The following is a 19,001-nucleotide window of genomic DNA, read 5'->3' as shown; positions in this document are numbered from 1 at the left end:
TGTAGTCCCAGCTACTCAGGAGGCTGAGGCAGGAGAATTGCTTGAACCCGGGAGGCAGAGGTTGCAGTGAGCCGAGACTGCGCCGTTGCACTCCAGCCTGGGTGACAAAGCGAAACTCCATCTCAAAAAAAAATCACCCTAGTTGCCACTCTGGCCTTGTTGCCCATCACGGTAATTGCGTCCACTTTACCTGTGAGAGCTCAGTGCCACTGCCTGGCCTCTGCTGACCAGTCATCCCATTCACAACAGGGAACTCTGTTCTGTGGCAGAATCTCCTACTGTTAACCCTGCTGAGGCAGCTGTCACTGAACAATCCCGGTGTTGCCCTCAGTTCATCCTTTATTGTCTGAGTGAACGGGAAGCTATTTAGGCCCTCTGAGATAACATAGGTGTTTGGTTCTCAGGACTCATGTAAGAAATTCATCTTAACACACACTGAGTCTGCTGACACCCTTCCTCTGCTCATCATTTCAGCAACTCTACCTCATTTACTGTAGGCCATCATTCCTCACCAAGTATTGGATTGTGGGTTTTTTTCCTTTTCATAGACGGAGTCTCATTATATTGCCTAGCCTAGTTCTGAACTCCTGGGCTCAAGCAGTCCTCCCATCTCAGCTTCTTGAGTAGCTGAAACTACAGATGTGTGCCACCATTCCCAGCTAATTTTTTTTTGTAGAGACTGGGTCTCACTGTGTTGCCAGGGTGGTCTGGAACTCCCGAGTTCAAGCAGTTCTCTTACCTCAGCCTCCCAGAGTGTTGACACTACAGGCGTGAGCCACTGCACCCAGCTGATGATTTAATACATGAAAACCACTTGGAAAAGAGCCAGGCAATGCTGACACAGAGTATATGCCATGTATCAGCTGCTGCTACCATCACTTGCAAATCCCATCTCCTCTATAACCTCAACTCTGAAAACCTCTGAAAACAGTATCTTTCCACTCCAGCTTTACTGAACCTGCCCAGGGCTTGAATGCTGGTTAGATGGAGAAGGATGAGGAGTATAATCAAAGAAAACTTAAAAAATTTTGACCCTGACAGGCTTACAGAAATTTTAAGAGAGGGCAATAAATGGGAACGTGGGATCTGGTTTGAAACATACTATGAAACTAGAAAGTCCAGTTGTAACTGCTCTGCAGTCCACTGGAGACCCACAACTGAGGCTTGGGAGAGCCATCAGGACAACATGGGCAGATTATTTTTCTTCTTTGAGACACAGTCTCGCTCTGTTGCCCAGGCTAGAGTGCAGTGGCCTGATCTCAGCTCCCTGCAGCCTCCACCTCCTGAGTTCAAGTGATTCTCCTGCCTCAGCATCCCGAGTAGCTGGGAGTACAGGCACATGCCACCAAGCCTGGCTAATTTTTGTATTTTTAGTAGAGACGGTTTCACCATGTTGGCCAGGCTGGTCTCGAACTCCTGACCTCATGATCCACCCACCTTGGTCTCCCAAAGTGCTGGGATTACAGCCTTGAGAACACAGGCAGATTTAAAACTTATTTGCATAGGCTGGGCGTAGTGGCACATGCCTGTAATCCCAGCACTTTGGGAGGCTGAGGCAGGCAGATCATGAGGTCAGGAGTTTGAGACCAGCCTGGCCAACATGGTGAAACCCTGTATCTACTAAAAATACAAAAATTAGCTGGGCGTGGTGGTGGGCGCCTATAATCTCAGCTACTAGGGAGGCTGAGGTTGCAGTAAGCCAAGATTGCTCAACTGCACTCCAGCCTGGGCAAGAGCGAGACTCTGTCTCAAAAAAAAAAAATAAAAATAAAAAATAATCTATAAAGTAATTTTATTTTAGAGACCGTCTTGCTCTGTCATCATGCGGTGGTGCAATCACAGGGGCTCACTGCAGCCTCAACTTCTGGGCTCAAGCAATCCTCTTAACCTCAGCCTCCCGAGTAGCTGGGACCGCAAGTGTGCACCACCACACCCAGCTAATTTTTTTTTTGGAGACGGAGTCTCACTCTGTCGCCCAGACTGGAGTACAATGGCGCGATCTCGTGTGTAAGTGATTCTCCTCCCTCAGTCTACTGAGCAGCTGGGATTACAGGCATGCACCACCACACCCAACTGATTTTTTGTTTGTTTGCTTTTAGGAGACACCCAACTGATTTTTTGTTTGTTTGCGTTTCACCATGTTGGTCAGGCTGGTCTCAAACTCCTGACCTTGTGACCTGCCCACCTTAGCCTCCCAAAGTGCTAGGATTACAAGCGTGAGCCACGGCACCCAGCCATAATTTTTTTTAAATTTTGTTGTAGAGATAGGGTCTTGCCACATTGCCTAGGCTGGTCTGAAGAGATTCTACTGCCTTGGCCTCCCAAAGTATTGGGATTATAAGCATGAGCCACTGCACCTAGTGTTGGGCACAGTGGCTCACGCCTATAATCCCAGCACTTTGGGAGGCTGAGGCCGGCAGATTGCTAGAGCTCAGTTTAAGACCAGCCTGGGCAACATGGTGAAACCCCGTCTCTACTAAAAATACAAAAATTAGCTGGGGCATGGTGGCGCACACCTGTAGTCCCAGCTACTCTGGAGACTGAGGCACAAGAATTGCTTGAACCCGGGAGGCAGAGACAGCAGTGAGCCAAGATGGTGCCACTGCATTCTAGCCTGGGCAACAGAGCGAGACACTGCCTCAAACAAAAAAAGAAAAATTTAAGTCAACTTTCAGATTCCATTTATAGTCACCAACATGTCTTGTCTTTTTTTTTTTTTTTTTTTTTTGAGATGGAGTTTCGCTTTTGTTGCCCAGGTTGGAGTTCAGTGGCGCGATCTCAGCTCACTGCAACCTGCAACTAACTCTTGGGTTCAAGCAATTCTCCTGGCTTAGCCTCCCGAGTAGCTGGGATTACAGGCATGTGCCACCACACCCAGCTAATTTTGTTTTTAGTAGAGACGGGGTTTCTCCATGTTGGTCAGTATGGTCTAGAACTCCTGACCTCGGGTGATCTGCCAGCCTTGGCCTCCCAAAGTGCTGGCTGGCATTACAGGTGTGAGCCACCATACCCAAGCCAACATGTCTTGTTTTAACTGAAATGTATGGTCCAAACTGCACAAAACCACACTCAATCTCTTCTGAAAAACTATTCTGTTTAATAGTGCACTTCATTTATGCTACAGGATGAGCAGGGTTAGGAAAACACAATGGAAGGTCATCCCGTCGGTTGGGAATACTTGGAGAACGCCATCCTCACCCAGCAACGAGCTCTGCCACCAGGCTCAGGCACAGCCTGCCTTCTCTGGGCTTCGCTTTTTTTCCCCCTCCTTTTGGGCTTTGCTCTTTATCTGCATTAATCTTCAGCTGCTGAAGAGTCAGAGGTGGAGGCAGGAGCGGTCAGAGGTGAGAGGGCAGGGTAGGCAGGCTGAGTGAGCTCCTTGAAAGCATCCTTACCCAGGCATTTAGAGAAAAATCATTTTCATCACTGGAGTGGGAAGAGGACGAGAGGACAGGAATCAGAGGCCAACGCTAAGTGCTTCTGACCCTCTCCCTCACAGCCAGTTACTAGCTGTTTGGATAGATTTGCCCATTCAGCCCCAGGACAACTGGGGAGGGCGGGGGTCTGCCGGCAGTATCACCGGGTTTCTCTTGGAAACATGGTCTGGCTGCTCCAAGAGCCCTAAAGGACATCATCGTCACAGAAGATGTTTCTGGAATCTCTTTCACCCTCAATAAAATAATCCCTCAATGCCAAATTTCCATAATTAATAAAATCATGAAACAAAACAGCATGTTCCTTATCGAAACTTAAAGCTGGACTAGGAACAATAACTTTGAAATAGTCTCCGTTTCCCCTCCCTAGCAAATAACAAGACCCAGAGCGTCCTTTCCACTGCTGTCTGTGCTGACTACGTGGACTCCAACTAAAGGAATCCATCAAATTCTGTCCCGACTGTGCTTCCGTCCCCACCCTGGAAAGGTTCCTCTGCTGTGAGAAAAACGGTTTAGTGCAAACTCCTTTCCTAAATGGGGTGACTGGTCCCACAGCTGCTTTCTGTTCCCAGCACACCATCCGCTTGCCTTGTCGCTTTCCAAGGCTGGTGCGATTTCTGGTAAAATTCACTGATTTGCCCAATCTGCCCTATTCTCTAAAATGAAAGGTCTGAGTTGGAAGGGACACATCCTAAGCTGTTGAGATTTATAGAGTAAGGCAAGAGCTCTTGAGACTCAGGGGAAGTGAGGAAAATGGGTGTGTGGCTCTTTCACGTGGACTCTCTGATATTTAACTCGGTCGTAACTCTGAGGGAGTTTTTGCTCATGCCCATCCCATTCAAAGGCTTCTCTCCAGTGTGAATTCTCTGATGGCGAACAAGAGCCGAGCTGTACCTGAAGGCTTTCCCACACTCACTACATTCATAGGGGTTCTCCCCGGTGTGGATTCTTTGATGCTGAATAAGGCCTGAACTGTAGGTAAACTTTCCTCCGCATTCCATACATTCGTAGGGCTTCTCTCCAGTGTGGATTCTCTGGTGCTGATAGAGGTGTGAGCTCTGGCTGAAGGCCTTCCCACACTCATTACATTCATAGGGTTTTTCTCCAGTGTGGATTCTCTGATGGTGAATAAGGGTGGAGCTCCTGCTGAAGGCCTTCCCACATTCATTGCAGGCGTAGGGTTTCTCACCAGTGTGGATTCTCTGATGGTGGGTGAGGGTGGAGCTCCAGCTGAAGGTCTTCCCACACTCATTACATTCATAGGGTTTCTCCCCCGTGTGGATCCTCCGATGCAGAATGAGGGCAGAGCTACAGCTGAAGGTTTTCCCACAATCACTACATTCATAAGGTTTCTCCCCAGTGTGGATTCTCTGATGCTGAATAAGGTGTGAGCTCTGGCTGAAGGCCTTCCCACACTCATTACATTCATAGGGCTTTTCCCCGGTGTGGATTCTCTGATGTTGAATAAGGTCTGAAGTTCGATTAAAGCTCTTGCTACATTCATCACACTTATGGGGTCTGTCTCCCACGGGGAGTCTCTGATGTGAGATAAGGTTGGAATTCACAGTGAAGCTGTTCCCAAAGTCATTATATTTCTCACTTCTCTCTCCCATGGGGGTTATCTTCTCCTCAACTGTCACTTGACCAAAATCTTGCATTTTCCTGGTCAATCTTTCTCCAGGGGAGTTCCCCAGTGGCCTCTTTAGACTGACTTCTCGTTCATAGGCTTCTTTAAACTTGAGACCCTGAGAAATATCCTTCTGAAATCTTCCCAGTAGGACCCCATGTGATCTTGTGTCTTCAGAAATTTCTTGATCATTTTCAGTTCTGGTCTCACGATCTGACACAATAAAAAATGCAAATGTCACTTGTTCCTTGGGGAAGAAAGAGTGAAAATCACAGGACAGGATCATCATAATGAATACTTACAGTGCCAAGAGCACATGCCTGCAAAAAGGCCTGCCCCATATGTGTGCAGCTAAGGCAAAATGAGACAACCAGGCTAAGGAGACAGGGAAGGGGCAGGGCAGAGAGCAAAACCAAGGAGAACAGAGCTGGAAGTGGAGAGACAGCTGAGTGTGTGTGGAGGGGAGGACGGATCAGGCAGAGAGGTAGGGAACCAATATTAGAAGAGGAAGGTCATATTGCTTCATGAAGTGACAAAGCCTTTAGAGAGATCAGGGCAGTGGATATAACTGGGGACACAGTGACTGCAAGAAGGGAAAGCAAGTACAGTACAGTTGGTGAGAAAAAGGGGGAAGGGTGAGGAGAGACAGCAGCAGCACAGGAAGGAGCAAGGGGGAGGATGCTAGCGGCCAACATGACCCCGTAAGAAGAGCAATCATGGCACTCGTCACGCCACAAATGCCAAGCCCATGGAAACGGCAAGACAGCTGAGTCCACCTCTGGGCCCTATGCATAAAAGGCTATGCTCGCACGTGAGGCTATGCAAAGAATCTCAGTGTGTGATGTCTCTTCACTCCTTTGGAGTTTCTAAAGGCAACTCTGCGCACAGAGGATAAATGTAAAGGGTCCAGAGAGTTTGCATTTTTAGCTTAGTTGGTATTTTAAAAAGTAAAGACAGGGTAATGTGTGTTAGGGACAGGAACAGCTGTTTCTCCTTCACCTGAACAGGTACCTCTTTAGGACCTCTCTGCTCTCAGTTCCCTTTAAACCCAGGCCCCTTGACTCTTCCTCTCACTCTAGCAGAGAGATGGTGGCAGGATTCAGAAATGGGAATTCTGGGCCGGGCGCGGTGGCTCAAGCCTGTAATCCCAGCACTTTGGGAGGCCGAGACGGGCGGATCACGAGGTCAGGAGATCGAGACCATCCTGGCTAACACGGTGAAACCCCGTCTCTACTAAAAAAATACAAAAAACTAGCCGGGCGAGGTGGCGGGCACCTGTAGTCCCAGCTACTCGGGAGGCTGAGGCAGGAGAATGGCGTAAACCCAGGAGGCGAAGCTTGCAGTGAGCTGAGATCCGGCCACTGCACTCCAGCCTGGGCCACAGAGCGAGACTCCGTCTCAAAAAAAAAAAAAAACAAAAAAACAAAAAACAAAAAAAAAGAAATTCTGCTCATGGGAAGAGTTTATCTGCTCACCCTGAGAGTCCCAGAGCTCAATTCCACACCCCAGATCTGCCAGGGAGAGAAGGGAAATGTACAGGGAGGTCTCAAATGAGACTCAGGAACGTCTCCTGGCTCTGTTCGGGAAAATGCCCACTAAGAGTGGTGTGAGAGACAAGGAATTCTACATCCTAAAGGTTAAGAAACTAATTTCTTAATTTTTCTTGTTTTTTTTTGTTTGTTTTTGAGACAGGGTCTCACTCTGTCACCCAGGTTGGAGTGTAGTGGCGTGTTCTTGGCTTACTGCAACCTCCACTCCCAGGTTCAAGCAATTCTCCTACCTCAGCCTCCCGAGTAGCTGGGATTACAGGCATATGCCACCACCCGCAGCTAATTTTGTTGTATTTTTAGTAGAGACGGCATTTCAACATGTTGGCCAGGCTGGTCTCAAACTCCTGACCTCAGTATCTGCCCGCCTCAGTCTCCCAAAGTGCTGGGATTACAGGCATGAGCCACCGCGCCTGGCCTAATTTCTTAACCTTTCTAAGTTTCTACAGAGCAGCAGGGGCACTAGGTCCTGAACAAAGCAACAGGTCCCTAGAGGTTACAGAAGGGGAGTAGAGAAGCAGAGAAGGGGGGAGGACAGAGACATGGGCACAGAGCAGCACCTCATGTGTTCGGGGATCACAACACAATAATCCTTCAGAAAAGTCTCTGGATTATATATTAAGTCCTGAGAATAACATGGAAAAAGTACCAGATTTGGCCAGGCGCGCTGACTCACACCTGTAATCCCAGCACTTTGGGAGGCCGAGGCAAGCAGATCACCAGAGGTCGGGAGTTCGAGAGCAGCCTGACCAACATGGAGAAACTCTGTCTCTACTAAAAATACAAAATTAGCCAGGCGTGGTGACACATGCCTATCATCCCAGCTACTCAGGAGGCTGTGGCAGGAGAATTGCTTGAAAGCAGGAGGCGGAGGTTGCGGTGAGCCAAGATCACGCCATTGCACTCCAGCCTGGCAACAAGAGCGAAACTCCATCTCAAAAAAAAAAAAAAAAGGTACCAGATTTGGAGTTAAAGACTAGGCCCCAAGTTTTACCACTCATCAGTGCAATCGATGACCGTGCATGCACAAAGCATTGAGACCTCTACCCTCACCTCCACTTTATTTACTTATTTATTTTTTGAGACAGGGTCTCTCTGTCACCCAGGCTGGAGTGCAGTGGTGCCATCTCAGCTCACTGCAACCTCAGCTTTCCAGGCTCAAGTGATCCTCCAACCTCAGCCTCCCAAGTAGCTGGGACTACAAGAATGTGCCACCATGCCTGGCTAATTTTTTGGATACTTGGTAGAGACAGGCTCTCGCCATGTTGCCCAGGCTGGTCTTGACCTCTTGACCTCAAGTGATCCTCCTGCCTCGGCCTCTCAGAGTATTGGGATTACAGGTGTGAGCCACCTCACCAGGTGAGGTGGCTATCACTTTCCTTACCTGTAAAATGAGGAATAATACTAGCTGCCTCAATTAATGTGTTACTGTGAAGATTAAATGAAAGAATATACATGAGAATGCTTTATAAGTTGCAAACTACTGTATAAATGAGTTAAGATTATTGTTCTTACAATTTTCCAAGACTAAGTCAATCCTTAGCCAGGCCGGGCACGGTGGCTCATGCCTGTAATCCCAGCACTTTGGGAGGCCAAGGCAGGTGGATCACTTGAGGTCAGGAGTTTGAGACCAACCTGGCCAACATGGTGAAACCCCGTCTCTACTAAAACAAAACAAAACAAAACAAAAAAATGCAAAATGTAGCCCGGTGTGGTGCGTGCCTGTAGTCCCATCTACTTGGGAGGCAGAGGTGAGAACCTGAGAACGCTTGAACCTGGGAAGTGGATGTTGCACTGAGCAAAGGTGGTGCCATTGCACCTCAAAAAAAAAAAAATCTGCTGAAACAGTCAGCTCTTTTCAGTGACTAGATTGTTACTAACAAACAAACAAGCAAAGAAACACCAGTGAGTTTTGTAGAGAAGGCACAACTCCTTACCCAGTGAGAACACATTCCCGTAATTCTCCAGCATTACATCTCTATAGAGGTCCCTCTGAGCAGGTTCCAAACGCTTCCACTCCTTCCGGATGAAGTACACAGCTACATCCTCAAAGGTTACCAGCTCCTGAAACAACACGTGCTGGCATGCAATTTCAGGGTGAGGAATGTGAATGGCAGCACCAAAAAAATAACTGAGGATGGGGTGAAAAATGCACATTTGGGAAGGGAGGAAAGGAGGGCAGGGTGGAGGAAGAGAGACAAGAGTCCAAGATGGAAGGTGAGAGTCCGTGATTCAGCAGGACAGAACCATGGGCCTGATGGAGGCAATCAGGGTTGAAAGCTCTGAATGGGATGTCATTGCACAGAAAATGGAAAGGAAAAGGATGAAGGGAACCACAGCTTACCTGGGACTTGGCCTTTAGGAGTGCAGCTGCCAACATCTCATCCCCCAGGCTGTCCTTGTCGGAAAAGGCAGGAACTTTTGAAGGAAGAGCTGAAGGGCAATAAAAGGGCCCAGGAATGAGTCCATCTGCTCTGTGACCTCCCAACCTGCTGACTTCCCAGCCCACAGAAAGCTCCCGGGGTCCTGGGACAACACAGGACCCTCTCTCTCACATTTCTAAGTTTGCTTCCTCTGCAGCTAGCTCAAGGGTGTCCAACAAAGGCACACTCAGAGCGGGTCCATCCTGCCTGAGCAGATGGCCACAGGCCTAGTCATTCTAGGCCTCCAGTCTGCCCCGGGCCCCCTCTTCTCTCTCCAGTCACTCTTCTCTCAATGAAGCCGCCCAGTCCTATCTTAGTGATGACTGCATTCTTGTCCATTCACCCAAGTTTGGCCAGAAACATACGATCCTGCTCTTGCATGGTCTATTTTTTTTTTTTTGAGGTGGGTTTTGCTATGCTGCCCAGGCTGGTCTCAAACTGCTGGGCTCAAGTGATCCTCCCGCCTCAGCCTCCCAAGTAGCTGGGATTAGGGATTACAGGCGTGCACCACTGCACCCAGCATGAAGTTCTTAGACCAGAGAAAAACCAGCAGCTCCACCCCAGCCCTAACTGGAAACACAATGCCCACAGCTCCTTTCTCTCCACCCCAGATCAAATCTGTACACTAGAAATGTTTCCTGTTTCTATGTTGGATCTCTTACCTTTTTCTGCAATTCTTTTTTTTTTGAGACGGCATCTCGCTCTGTTGCCCAGGCTGGAGTGCAGTGGCACGATCTCGGCTCGCTGCAACCTCCGCCTCCTGGATTCAAGCAATTCTCCTGCCTCAGCCTCTGGAGTAGCTGGGACTACAAGCGTATGCCACCGTGCCCAGCTAATTTTTTGTATTTTTAGTAGAGATGGCCACTGTGTTGGCCAGGATGGTCTTGATTTCCTGACCTTGTGATCTGCCCACCCTAGCCTCCTAAAGTGCTGGGATTACAGGAGTGAGCCACCGCGCCTGGCTGCAAAATATATTTTAGTGGCTTCCTATTCACTCTTATCTTTTTGCCTGTGACCCACAAAATGATTCCCAAGCGCTTCCTCTAAAAGCATGCTCCTAAAAAGCACAAACTATGCCTATGAAGTCAGCCACATAGAATGCCCAAAAAATGGAATAACTGACACGGTTTCCTTAGTCTCGCGTGAGGTACTCACAACCCTTCAAAACTGCCTCAGTGGCCAGGTGCGATGGCTCACACCTGTAATTTCAACACTTTGGGAGGCCAAGGTGGGCACTGAGCTCAGGAGTTCAAGACCAGCCAGACCAACATGGCAAAAACTCCGTCTCTACAAAAATTAGCTGGGCGTGGTAGTGGGTGCCTGTAGTCCCAGCTACATGGGAGGCTGAGGCAGGAGAATCACTTGAATCCAGGAGGCAGAGGTTGCAGTAAGCCAAGACTGTGCCACTGCACTCTAGCCTGAGCAACAAGCAAGACTCCGTCTCAAAAAAAAAAAAAAAAAAATCTGCCTCAATTATCAAACCTATCAAGCTGTCATTGATTACTGTTTGGTCAGCTTCCCCACTAGGCTGTGAGTTACTGAATGACGAAGAGTGTCTTATTCACGTCTGGATTCTAGTAGTTAGCCTAGTACCTGGTGAATGAGCGATTTCAATGGATGACTGCTGCTGAATGACTGAGTAATAGAATGAATAAGTCCTTATTCCTCACCACTCTCAAGCAGGGCCTGAGGTTCCTGAGATACGAGATCGGCCTGAGTTTCCATGGAAGGGCAAGGTGCTCTCTGGCCTCCTACGTGCAGACTCAGTGGGAAGCAGGTTTTGAAGGAGAATGAGGAAGCACTGCAGAAGCAAAAGTTCAAGGTTCAAAGATAATTCAAAAAAACCTCCTGGATACAGAAAGATGAGAGCTAGCATTTCAGTGACTACCCAGGAACAGTGAGAAGAAATGCGGCAACTGGGACTAGTCTTTTATTTATTTATTTTTTTAAATAGAGTTTCACTCTTGTCACCCAGGCTGGAGTGCAATGGCGCAATCTTGGCTCACTGCCACCTCTGCCTCCCGGGTTCAACTGATTCTCCTGCCTCAGCCTCCCAAGTAGCTGGGATTACAGGCTCGCGCCACCACGTCTGGCTAATTTTTGTATTTTTTGTAGAGACGGGATTTCACCATGTTGGCCAGGGTGGTCTCAAACTCCTGACCTCAGGTGATCCACCCACCCCAGCCTCCCCAAGTGCTACGATTACAGGCGTGAGCCACCACGCCCAGCCTGGGACTAGTCTTTTAGATCCTGGTAAATACAATCCCTGAAATGAGACTACCACAAGGACCACAAAAAGGGCCCAAGTTCCTCAACAATATCCCACCGTTGGCTGCCCCCACCACTTTCAGTAATATTTATAACAAAATGCAGGAGTGGGTATATACATTTACTGGCATAAAAAGACTACTCCCAGGCTGGGCATGGTGGCTCATGCCTGTAATCCCAGCACTTTGGGAGGCCGAGGCGGGCAAATCATGAGGTCAGGAGTTCAAGACCAGCCTGGCCAGCATGATGAAACCCTGTCTCTACTAAAAATCCAAAAAATTAGCTGGGCATGGTGGTGCGCACCTATAATCCCAGCTACTCGGGAAGCTGAGGCAGGAAAATCACTTGAACCCAGGAGGCGGAGGTTGCAGTGACCCGAGATCACGCCACTGTACTCCAGCCTGGGCAACAGAGTGCAACTTCGTCTCAAAAAAAAAAAAAAAAAAAAAAAAACCCTGGATTTTATCCACTTCTCATTATCTCTTTACTCATTTGCTCACATACCAAATGTTTGCTGAGTGCTAACTCTATTGCAACTCACAACTGCAAGCAGTAAAAAAAAAAATCAGGAATGCAAAAAGTATGTGCTTCATAATTAGACTGTTACACTCACATAAAGCATCAAAGGAAGAGGGTTAGATAAAAGAATGTTTGAGAGAATAAAAGAAAAAAAAAGAACAAAGGAAGAGGAGTCCTGTTTGAAAGTCAATTACAAGTTTGGACAACTCTGGTCTTCGGGTAGCATGGGATACAGAATGTCCAATACCAGTGCCCTTACACAGTGGAAAGCACTAACTCAGGCACAAGCCAGGCCACTGGCAATCAAGGTGACACACCTTATCACCCTCCCAGCAGGGTCCCTTCAACAGTGTCTCAGAGCCAACCATCATATCCTCTTATCAACCACCTTTACAATCTCCAGGGCTATTTATGAGCTGACACCCTCAACAAGTCAGCTTTCAGTACAAACTCCTAGAAAGGCAGGTCAAAGGTCTGACTCCAGAGAAAAAGGCAATGCTCCCTCTCACAGCTGGGTTAAGCAAAGCTGGAACTCAAAGGCATATTGTTGAGAACAAGCACCCAGTGTCTGGAGCAGTAAACAGTGTTTCTCACAGAAAGAAAACTCTCCATTGTGCCCCCATGGCTTCAGGTCCAGGCGGGGCCCTTCCCCTGCTCTGTTGCCAGCCTCACTCCCTGGTGCTGCCCCTGGAGACCGAGATAGATGGTCTGGCAGTGAGAACGAGACACGGAAAGCTTTACCTGCCTGATTATTTCCTTCCTTCTTTGAAGTCAGTCCCTAGAAGGCCAAAGGAACAATTACTGGGAATTTAGCAGCCTCTCTTCAAGTTCCCGGGAATTCTGACTTTTGTCGATGCCAATGCTGTGTGATTAAGGGGAAAAAAAGGAATTTAAAATATTCATGCGAATGTCTGTTTTTTTTTTTTTTTTTTTTCCATGTGAGACAGGGTCTGACTTTGCTGCTCAGGCTGGGGTGCAGTGAGTTTAAGCTCACTCCAGCCTCAAACTCCTGAGTTCAAGTGATCCTCCCAGCTCAGCCTCCCAAGGAGCTGGGACTGAAGGTGTGCACTGCCACATCTAGCTGAGTTTTTTAAAATTTTTTTTTGTAGAAATGCAGCCTCACTATGTTGCTCAGGCTGGTCTCAATCTCCTGGCCTCAAGTGATCCTCTCGCCTCAGCCTCCCAAAGCGCTGGGATTACAGGTGTGAGCCACCGAGTCCACCCTAAACTTCATTTCTAATCAAGATATTTAGAGAAAAGGAAAAAAAGAGAGAATACTTATTATATGCTAATAAATACCAATTAAGACCACCACCACAACTAGTAGTATTTGTGTTGCACCCGTGGAGAGATGAAAGGGAATGGTGGGTTCTCAGGTCCACCTCCACCCAGGGTAAGAAAGTTCTAACGTTCTGTCAGCTAACTTGCTAGATACTGTCCTCCCAACTACTTCAGCAGGGGATCCACACTGTACAGCTGAGCCATTAGAAGTTTTCAGGTGATTCGCTGAAAATCTATCTCCTTGGACCTTCACCTCACAGAGACCTACTGCATCACAGAAATTCAATGACTGGCCACATGCAGTGGCTCACGCCTGTAACCCCAGCACTTTAGGAGGCTGAGGTGGGAGGAGTTCCAGGCTACAGTGACCCATGATGGCACCACTGCACTCCAGCCGGGGGCAACCGAGCAAGACCTTAATACGCACAAAAATTTTAAAAGGGGAAAAAAAAGTGCCGGGAGTGGTGGCTAACGCCTGTAATCCCAACACTTTGGGAGGCCGAGGCGAGTGGGATCTCAAGGTTGGGATCACTTGAGGCCAGGAGTTGGAGACCAACCTGGCCAAAAGGGCGGAACCCCGTCTCTACTAAAAATACAAAAAAATTCGCCGGGTGTGGTGGCGGGCGCCTGTAGTCCCAACCACTCCGGAGGCTGAAGCAGGAGAAGCGCTTGAACTGGGAAGCGGAGATTGCAGTGAGCCGCGATCGCGCCACTGCACTCCAGAGAGAGACTGTCTCAAAAATAAATAAATAAAAAATTTTTTAAAAACAAAAGAGCTTCAACAACAGGATCTTCTTCTTCCACCTGACTGTCCATCAAACACGTATAATCAAATGATGCCCACTCTCCACAGATGTCTTTTCTGGAGAAAATAATACGCTTAGTTCCTCTAATTAGTCCATCGGTTTCAGGTTCATCACTCTGCTATCCTCTCCTGGAGTTTACACAAGCCCTTCAAAGTGTAAACACCAACGTGGATTCAATCCCACTTCCAGAGAGAGGATCAAACCAGGAATCTAATACAACTGAAAACGGAGCCTGAGCCGGGTGTATCACTCGATGCACTGGGCTCCAGCAGGATTACCCCTGGGACCGGAGTCTGCACCCACTCCCAGTCCTCGTGCTAACTGCGTAAGCTTCGCAGAACTTCTCTGATCCTTGGACCCAGCTCTGTAAAAATAAACTTCCTCTCCTATCACGGGCGCGAATTACTGTGTTAATATCAAATAAAAACGTCTGGGAGAAGTACCAAGTTAGGGTCGCTGTCATTAGCTGCTTTCAAGAGAGAGGCGCCCCTACCACTCTGCTGAAACTTTTAAACGCTCCAGCTGGGGCGCCGTTTAAGTCATAAAACCAGAACCGGAGCCCCATTACTAACCCCTACGCAGGCTCCCGCTAGGCTAGGGGGATCCCTGGGGAAGCGGAGTAGAGGACGGGCTGCAAGGGACGGAGGGGCGCCTCCCCGCACCCTGCTCGGGACCGGCCAGGGAACCCTAAGGGCCGCAGCGGCACAGACACCACCCCCTTCCCCGGCGACCACAGCCTCCGTCTCACCGCGAGACCCGGGGACGCGTGGACTCACCCTAGGGGACAGGGACGACAGATTTGGGGGACCGGACACGGACCAGGCCCTGTTGGACCCTGTCACAGACCCACACACCGGGGACAGAACAAAGAACGGAAGTTCCCCCTCGTTTCGCTTCCGGGTCGGTTGTTCTTGACACTCACCCGTGCCCCCCAACGCCCACTTGTTCTGTCTAGGAAAATGGGAGGTCCTCGCCTCTCTGTGGTTTGCTGACTCAGGGCAGCTGGCAGGCGGCGAGGGCAAGGAGCCCGATCGCTGACGCGGCACTCGGGGATCTTTCGCTGCGGGGCTGGCCGGCTGCGCCCTCTGCTGGCCACGCACGTGCGAAAGCGGCCGACCACGGTCCTGGGCCTCAGGACATGTGCTCCGGCGTCGCCTGCCTTGGTGGCCGGCAGCTGGGGCGCGCGGAGATGTCGAGCCCGCGCTTCTCAGGCTTGCTCACGAAGGGCAGCAGTAAATATACAATTCTTGAGGGATTCATCAATATTAAAAAATGGACCCTGATTTAAAACTTGCCTCTGAACAAACCGATTTTTTGTTGGTGTCTTGCAAAAATGTCCCCTTTAAATTACCCACAGCTGAAGAAAACATTCCAGCCCATCACAGAGTTGACATGAGGAAAAAACCCGTGTACAGATGATGAGAGCAGAGAAGAGGAAGCTACCGGCCGGGCGCGGAGGCTCACGCCTGTAATCCAAGCAGTTTAGGAGGCCGAGGCGGGCGGATCACCTGAGGTTCAGGAGTTCGAGACCAGCCTGGCCAACATGGCGAAACCCCGTCTCTACTAAATATACAAAAAAATTACCCGGGCGTGGTGGCGGGCGCCTGTAATCGCAGCTACTCTGGAGGCTGAGACATGAGAATCGCTTGAACCCAGGAGGCGGAGGTTGCAGTGAGTCGACATCAAACCACTGCACTCCAGCCTGGGCCACAGAGTGAGACTGTGTCCAAAAAAAAAAAAAAAAAAGGAAGCTACAGGTGGAAGCGAGGCGGGATAGGCGGGATAGGTAGTCAAGGAAGTGACCGTGTCCTGGAGATGCGGCAACCGTGGTGACCACACAGTCAACACAGTAAGCCCCAGCATTTGCATTGTAATTGAACTCATTCAAGCAGAGCTCTCTCCAGTAGGGACTGTCTTCTGTAGGGAGCATGCGCATTTTGATTTCACCTGTCCCTTTGCTCATTATCATAGTAAAAAACACGCCCCGGGTGGAGATTTAAGATGCTAAGGAAACATGCAATGTATCAACAAGCCTGTACAGCCACTGCGCATGTGCACCTAGAGGACCACCCAGAACATGGTTACTAGTAACACCTCTCCCACCCCCTTATGAATAATTGTGTAAGACCCCCCCTACAAAGGGGGTCTCTCTAGAGCCAACCTTTGCTGTTTCATCCTTAGGAGCAGCCTTCCCTGAACTCTCTCTCTCTCTCAGGGTGTACTGTCTACTCTGCACTTAACTTTCAAGATATTATTTTTCTTTTGCAATAAATTATGCTGGATTTCCTTTGACATGTTTCTTTTTTTCTTTTTCTTTCTTTCTTTTTTTTTTTTTTTTTTTTTTTTTTTTTTTTTTTTTGTTGTTTTTGTTGTTGAGACAGAGTCTCGCTCTTGTCACCCAGGCTGGAGTGGAGTGGCGTGATCTTGGCTCACTGCAACCTCCGCCTCCTGGGTTCAAGCGATTCTCATGCCTCAGCCTCCCAAGTAGCTGGGACTAGAGGCGTGTGACACCACATCCAGCTAATTTGTTTGTATTTTTAGTAGAGACAAGGTTTCACCGTGTTTGTCAGGCTTGTCTCGCACTCCTGACCTCAAATGATCTGCCCGTCTCAGCCTCCCAAAGTGCTGGGGTTACAGGTGTGAGCCACCGCGCCCAGCCTCCTGTGTGTTTCTTTCAATGTTTTATTTTCTTTTGAGATGGGGGTCTTACTCTGTCACCCAGGCTAGAGTGCAGTATTGTGATTTTGGCTCACTGCAACCTCCACCTCACAGGGTCAAGCAATCCTCCCACCTCAGCCTCCTGAGTAGCTGGAACCCCAGATGCATGCCACCATGCCCGGCTACTTTTTTGTAGAGACAGGGTTTCACCATGTTGCCCAGATTGGTCTCAAACTCCTGAGCTCAAGGGATCTGCCCACCTCAGCCTCCTAAAGTGTTGGGATTACAGGTGTGAGCCACTGCACCTGGCCTTAAATTATTTTAAACTAAGAAGATAAGAACTGAGGTATCACAACAGCTGTCAATAGAAGGAAAGCACCTCATCATGTTCATGCTTTCCTGTTCATGCTTTCCTCTGCCTTCTTCAACATATGAAGTTTTGTGTTTTTTTGTTTTTTTGTTTTTTTTTTTAGAGACAGGGTCTCACTCTGTCACCCAGGCTGAAGTGCAATGACATGATCCTACCTCACTACAGCTTCAACCTCCTGGACTCAAGCGATCCTCCCTTCTCAGCCTCCAGAGTAGCTGGGACCACAGGCACGCACCATCACACCTGGCTTCCTTTCTGTTTTGTAGACTGGGTGCTGCCAGTTCATGAATCCCTAATAAAGCCAACTCAATCTTTAAAATTCAATTTGTTGGCCGGGCGCAGTGCCTCATGCCTGTAATCCCAGCACTTTGGGAGGCTGAGGCAGATAGGTCACCTGAGGTCAGGAGTTTGAGACCAGCCTGGCCAACATGGTGAAACTCTGCCTCTATTAAAAATACAAAAACAAAAATTAGCTGGGAGTGGCGGTGGGCACCTGTAATCCCAGCTACTTGGGAGACTGAGGTGGCAAAATAGCTTGAACCCGGGAGGTGGAGGTTGCAGTGAGCTGAGATTGCACCACTGCACTCCAGCCTGGGAGCAACAAAGCGATACTCCATCTCTCTCTCTCTCTCTCTCTCTCTGTCTCTCTCTCTCTCTCTCTCTATATATATATATATACACACACACACAGATATAAGTATGTTTATGACCTGTTTCCCACAACTAGAGTATAAGCTCCATGAGGTCAGGACTTTGTTTTGTTCAGTGATGTACCTGCTGCCTGGTAGGCACTCCCAAATATTTGTTAAATTAATGACTGACAGGTGGATAGATAACCACTGACCCATACCAAAAAGGGGCACTTGCTTTTTGTTCGTTTTTCGTTTTGGGGTGGGGAAATTTTTTTGGTTTGTTTGTTTGTTTTGACACAAACAAACATGGCGAAACTCTGTCTCTACAAAAAATACAAAATTTAGCCTGGCGTGGTGGCACGCATTTGTAGTCCCAACTACTCGGGAGGCTGAGATGGGACAGTCACTTGAGTTCAGGAGGTTGAGGCTGCACTGAACTGTGATTGTAACACTGCACTCCAGCCTGGGTGCAGCAAGACTCTGTCTCAAAAACAACAATAACAAACACAAAACAAAACAAAAACGAAAAAAAGAAACGTTTAGGGAACTTAGTTCTGAAACGCACATAATCAACTGATTCCATGTCAGAGTCATCTTTAAATTCCACAATAATGGCTGTTTTATGAGCTGTATAATTATCTGAACAATGTTTCAAAAGCAGTAGAAACAACAAGGCAAAGGAGAGCAGTGCAAACTATCAACTTACTAACCCTAGAATAATTCTCATCTTGTTTTTATTTTAACCTTTAATCTAGCCGAGAAGCACTATGCTCCTTGGAAGCTGCCTAGCGTTCTTTAAAGAGATACGTTTTTTTGGCCAGGCACGGTGGCTCACGCCTGTAATCCTAGCACTTTAGGAGGCCCAGGCAGGCAGATCAGTTGAGGCCAGGAGTCTGAGAACAGACTAGCCAACATGCTGAGAACCGGTCTCTACTAAAAATACAAAAATTGGCCCGGTGTGGTGGCGCAAGCCTGATATCTCAGCTACTTGGGAGGCTGAGGCACGAGAATCATCGCTTGAACCCAGGAGGTGGAGGTTGCAGTGAGTCAACATCTCCCGAAAGAGATACATTTTTCTGACCTCCTTTTTCCAAACAGAAACAAGGCCTTATGTACTTTTCTTTGACAACCCTCTCAGTTTGTCCAGACCTGGTTGGTTTATCGCTGGGGACTAGAATAAGATAAATTCTTTTTTAACTTCCCTTTGGCCAGAAGACCCCTCTTCCTGCAGGATTTCTCAAGTCTGTTCCACTGAGGGTTGCCGGCCCCTTCAACTTTCCTTCATCCAGGCTCCTAAATGGAGAGATTGCATAATTCCCCTGTAAATTACAACTATCAGCCGGGCGCGGTGGCTCAAGCCTGTAATCCCAGCACTTTGGGAGGCCGAGACGGGTGGATCACGAGGTCAGGAGATCGAGACCATCCTGGCTAACACG

General features: G+C 48.5%; 1 protein-coding gene and 1 long non-coding RNA gene across 10 annotated transcripts in view; both read right to left on the bottom strand.

Moving 5' to 3' along the window:
• Window positions 1-272: 272 nt before the first annotated feature.
• The window catches only part of LOC105543700, a 26,250-nt gene continuing 7,521 nt past the window's right edge, over window positions 273-19,001 (bottom strand). Inside the window, exons 2-4 of the long non-coding RNA XR_001006661.1 lie at window positions 17,372-17,376; window positions 12,937-12,986; window positions 273-685 (exon numbers count right to left, since the gene is read on the bottom strand). This is a non-coding gene — a long non-coding RNA (uncharacterized LOC105543700). The remainder of the gene's footprint in view (window positions 686-12,936; window positions 12,987-17,371; window positions 17,377-19,001) is intronic.
• Window positions 3,076-15,805, bottom strand: ZNF3 (zinc finger protein 3). Of its 9 annotated transcripts, none has more exons than XM_011985727.1 (6): window positions 15,349-15,805; window positions 12,560-12,680; window positions 10,702-10,832; window positions 8,953-9,041; window positions 8,546-8,672; window positions 3,076-5,274 (listed from the first exon to the last, which is right to left on the bottom strand). In XM_011985727.1, the coding sequence occupies exons 3-6, from the start codon at window positions 10,754-10,756 to the stop codon at window positions 4,205-4,207; spliced, it is 1,341 nt and encodes a 446-aa protein (XP_011841117.1). In that variant the 5' UTR covers window positions 10,757-10,832; window positions 12,560-12,680; window positions 15,349-15,805; the 3' UTR covers window positions 3,076-4,204. The 9 variants fall into 9 exon arrangements, with proteins under 9 accessions (XP_011841117.1, XP_011841118.1, XP_011841114.1 ...); XM_011985728.1 differs by having other exon boundaries at window positions 12,560-12,596; window positions 15,349-15,597; XM_011985724.1 differs by lacking the exon at window positions 15,349-15,805 and adding an exon at window positions 14,682-14,812.

Source organism: Mandrillus leucophaeus, unplaced genomic scaffold, assembly GCF_000951045.1.
Source record: "Mandrillus leucophaeus isolate KB7577 unplaced genomic scaffold, Mleu.le_1.0 Scaffold29, whole genome shotgun sequence".
In the NCBI taxonomy this organism is placed as follows: Eukaryota; Metazoa; Chordata; class Mammalia; order Primates; family Cercopithecidae; genus Mandrillus; species Mandrillus leucophaeus.
The sequence above is the reverse complement of the archived record's forward strand: the minus strand, read 5'-3'. Positions and strand labels throughout refer to the sequence as shown.

Excerpts from the sequence above, each read along its gene's own strand:
- ZNF3 (XM_011985727.1), bottom strand. The coding sequence starts at position 10,756 with ATGGAAACTCAGGCCGATCTCGTATCTCAGGAACCTCAGGCCCTGCTT. Across the intron at positions 8,673-8,952 it reads TCCTAAAGGCCAAGTCCCAG|GAGCTGGTAACCTTTGAGGA; the intron begins GTAAGCTGTGGT and ends GTGTTGTTTCAG. Across the intron at positions 5,275-8,545 it reads CGGGAATGTGTTCTCACTGG|ATCGTGAGACCAGAACTGAA; the intron begins GTAAGGAGTTGT and ends TTATTGTGTCAG.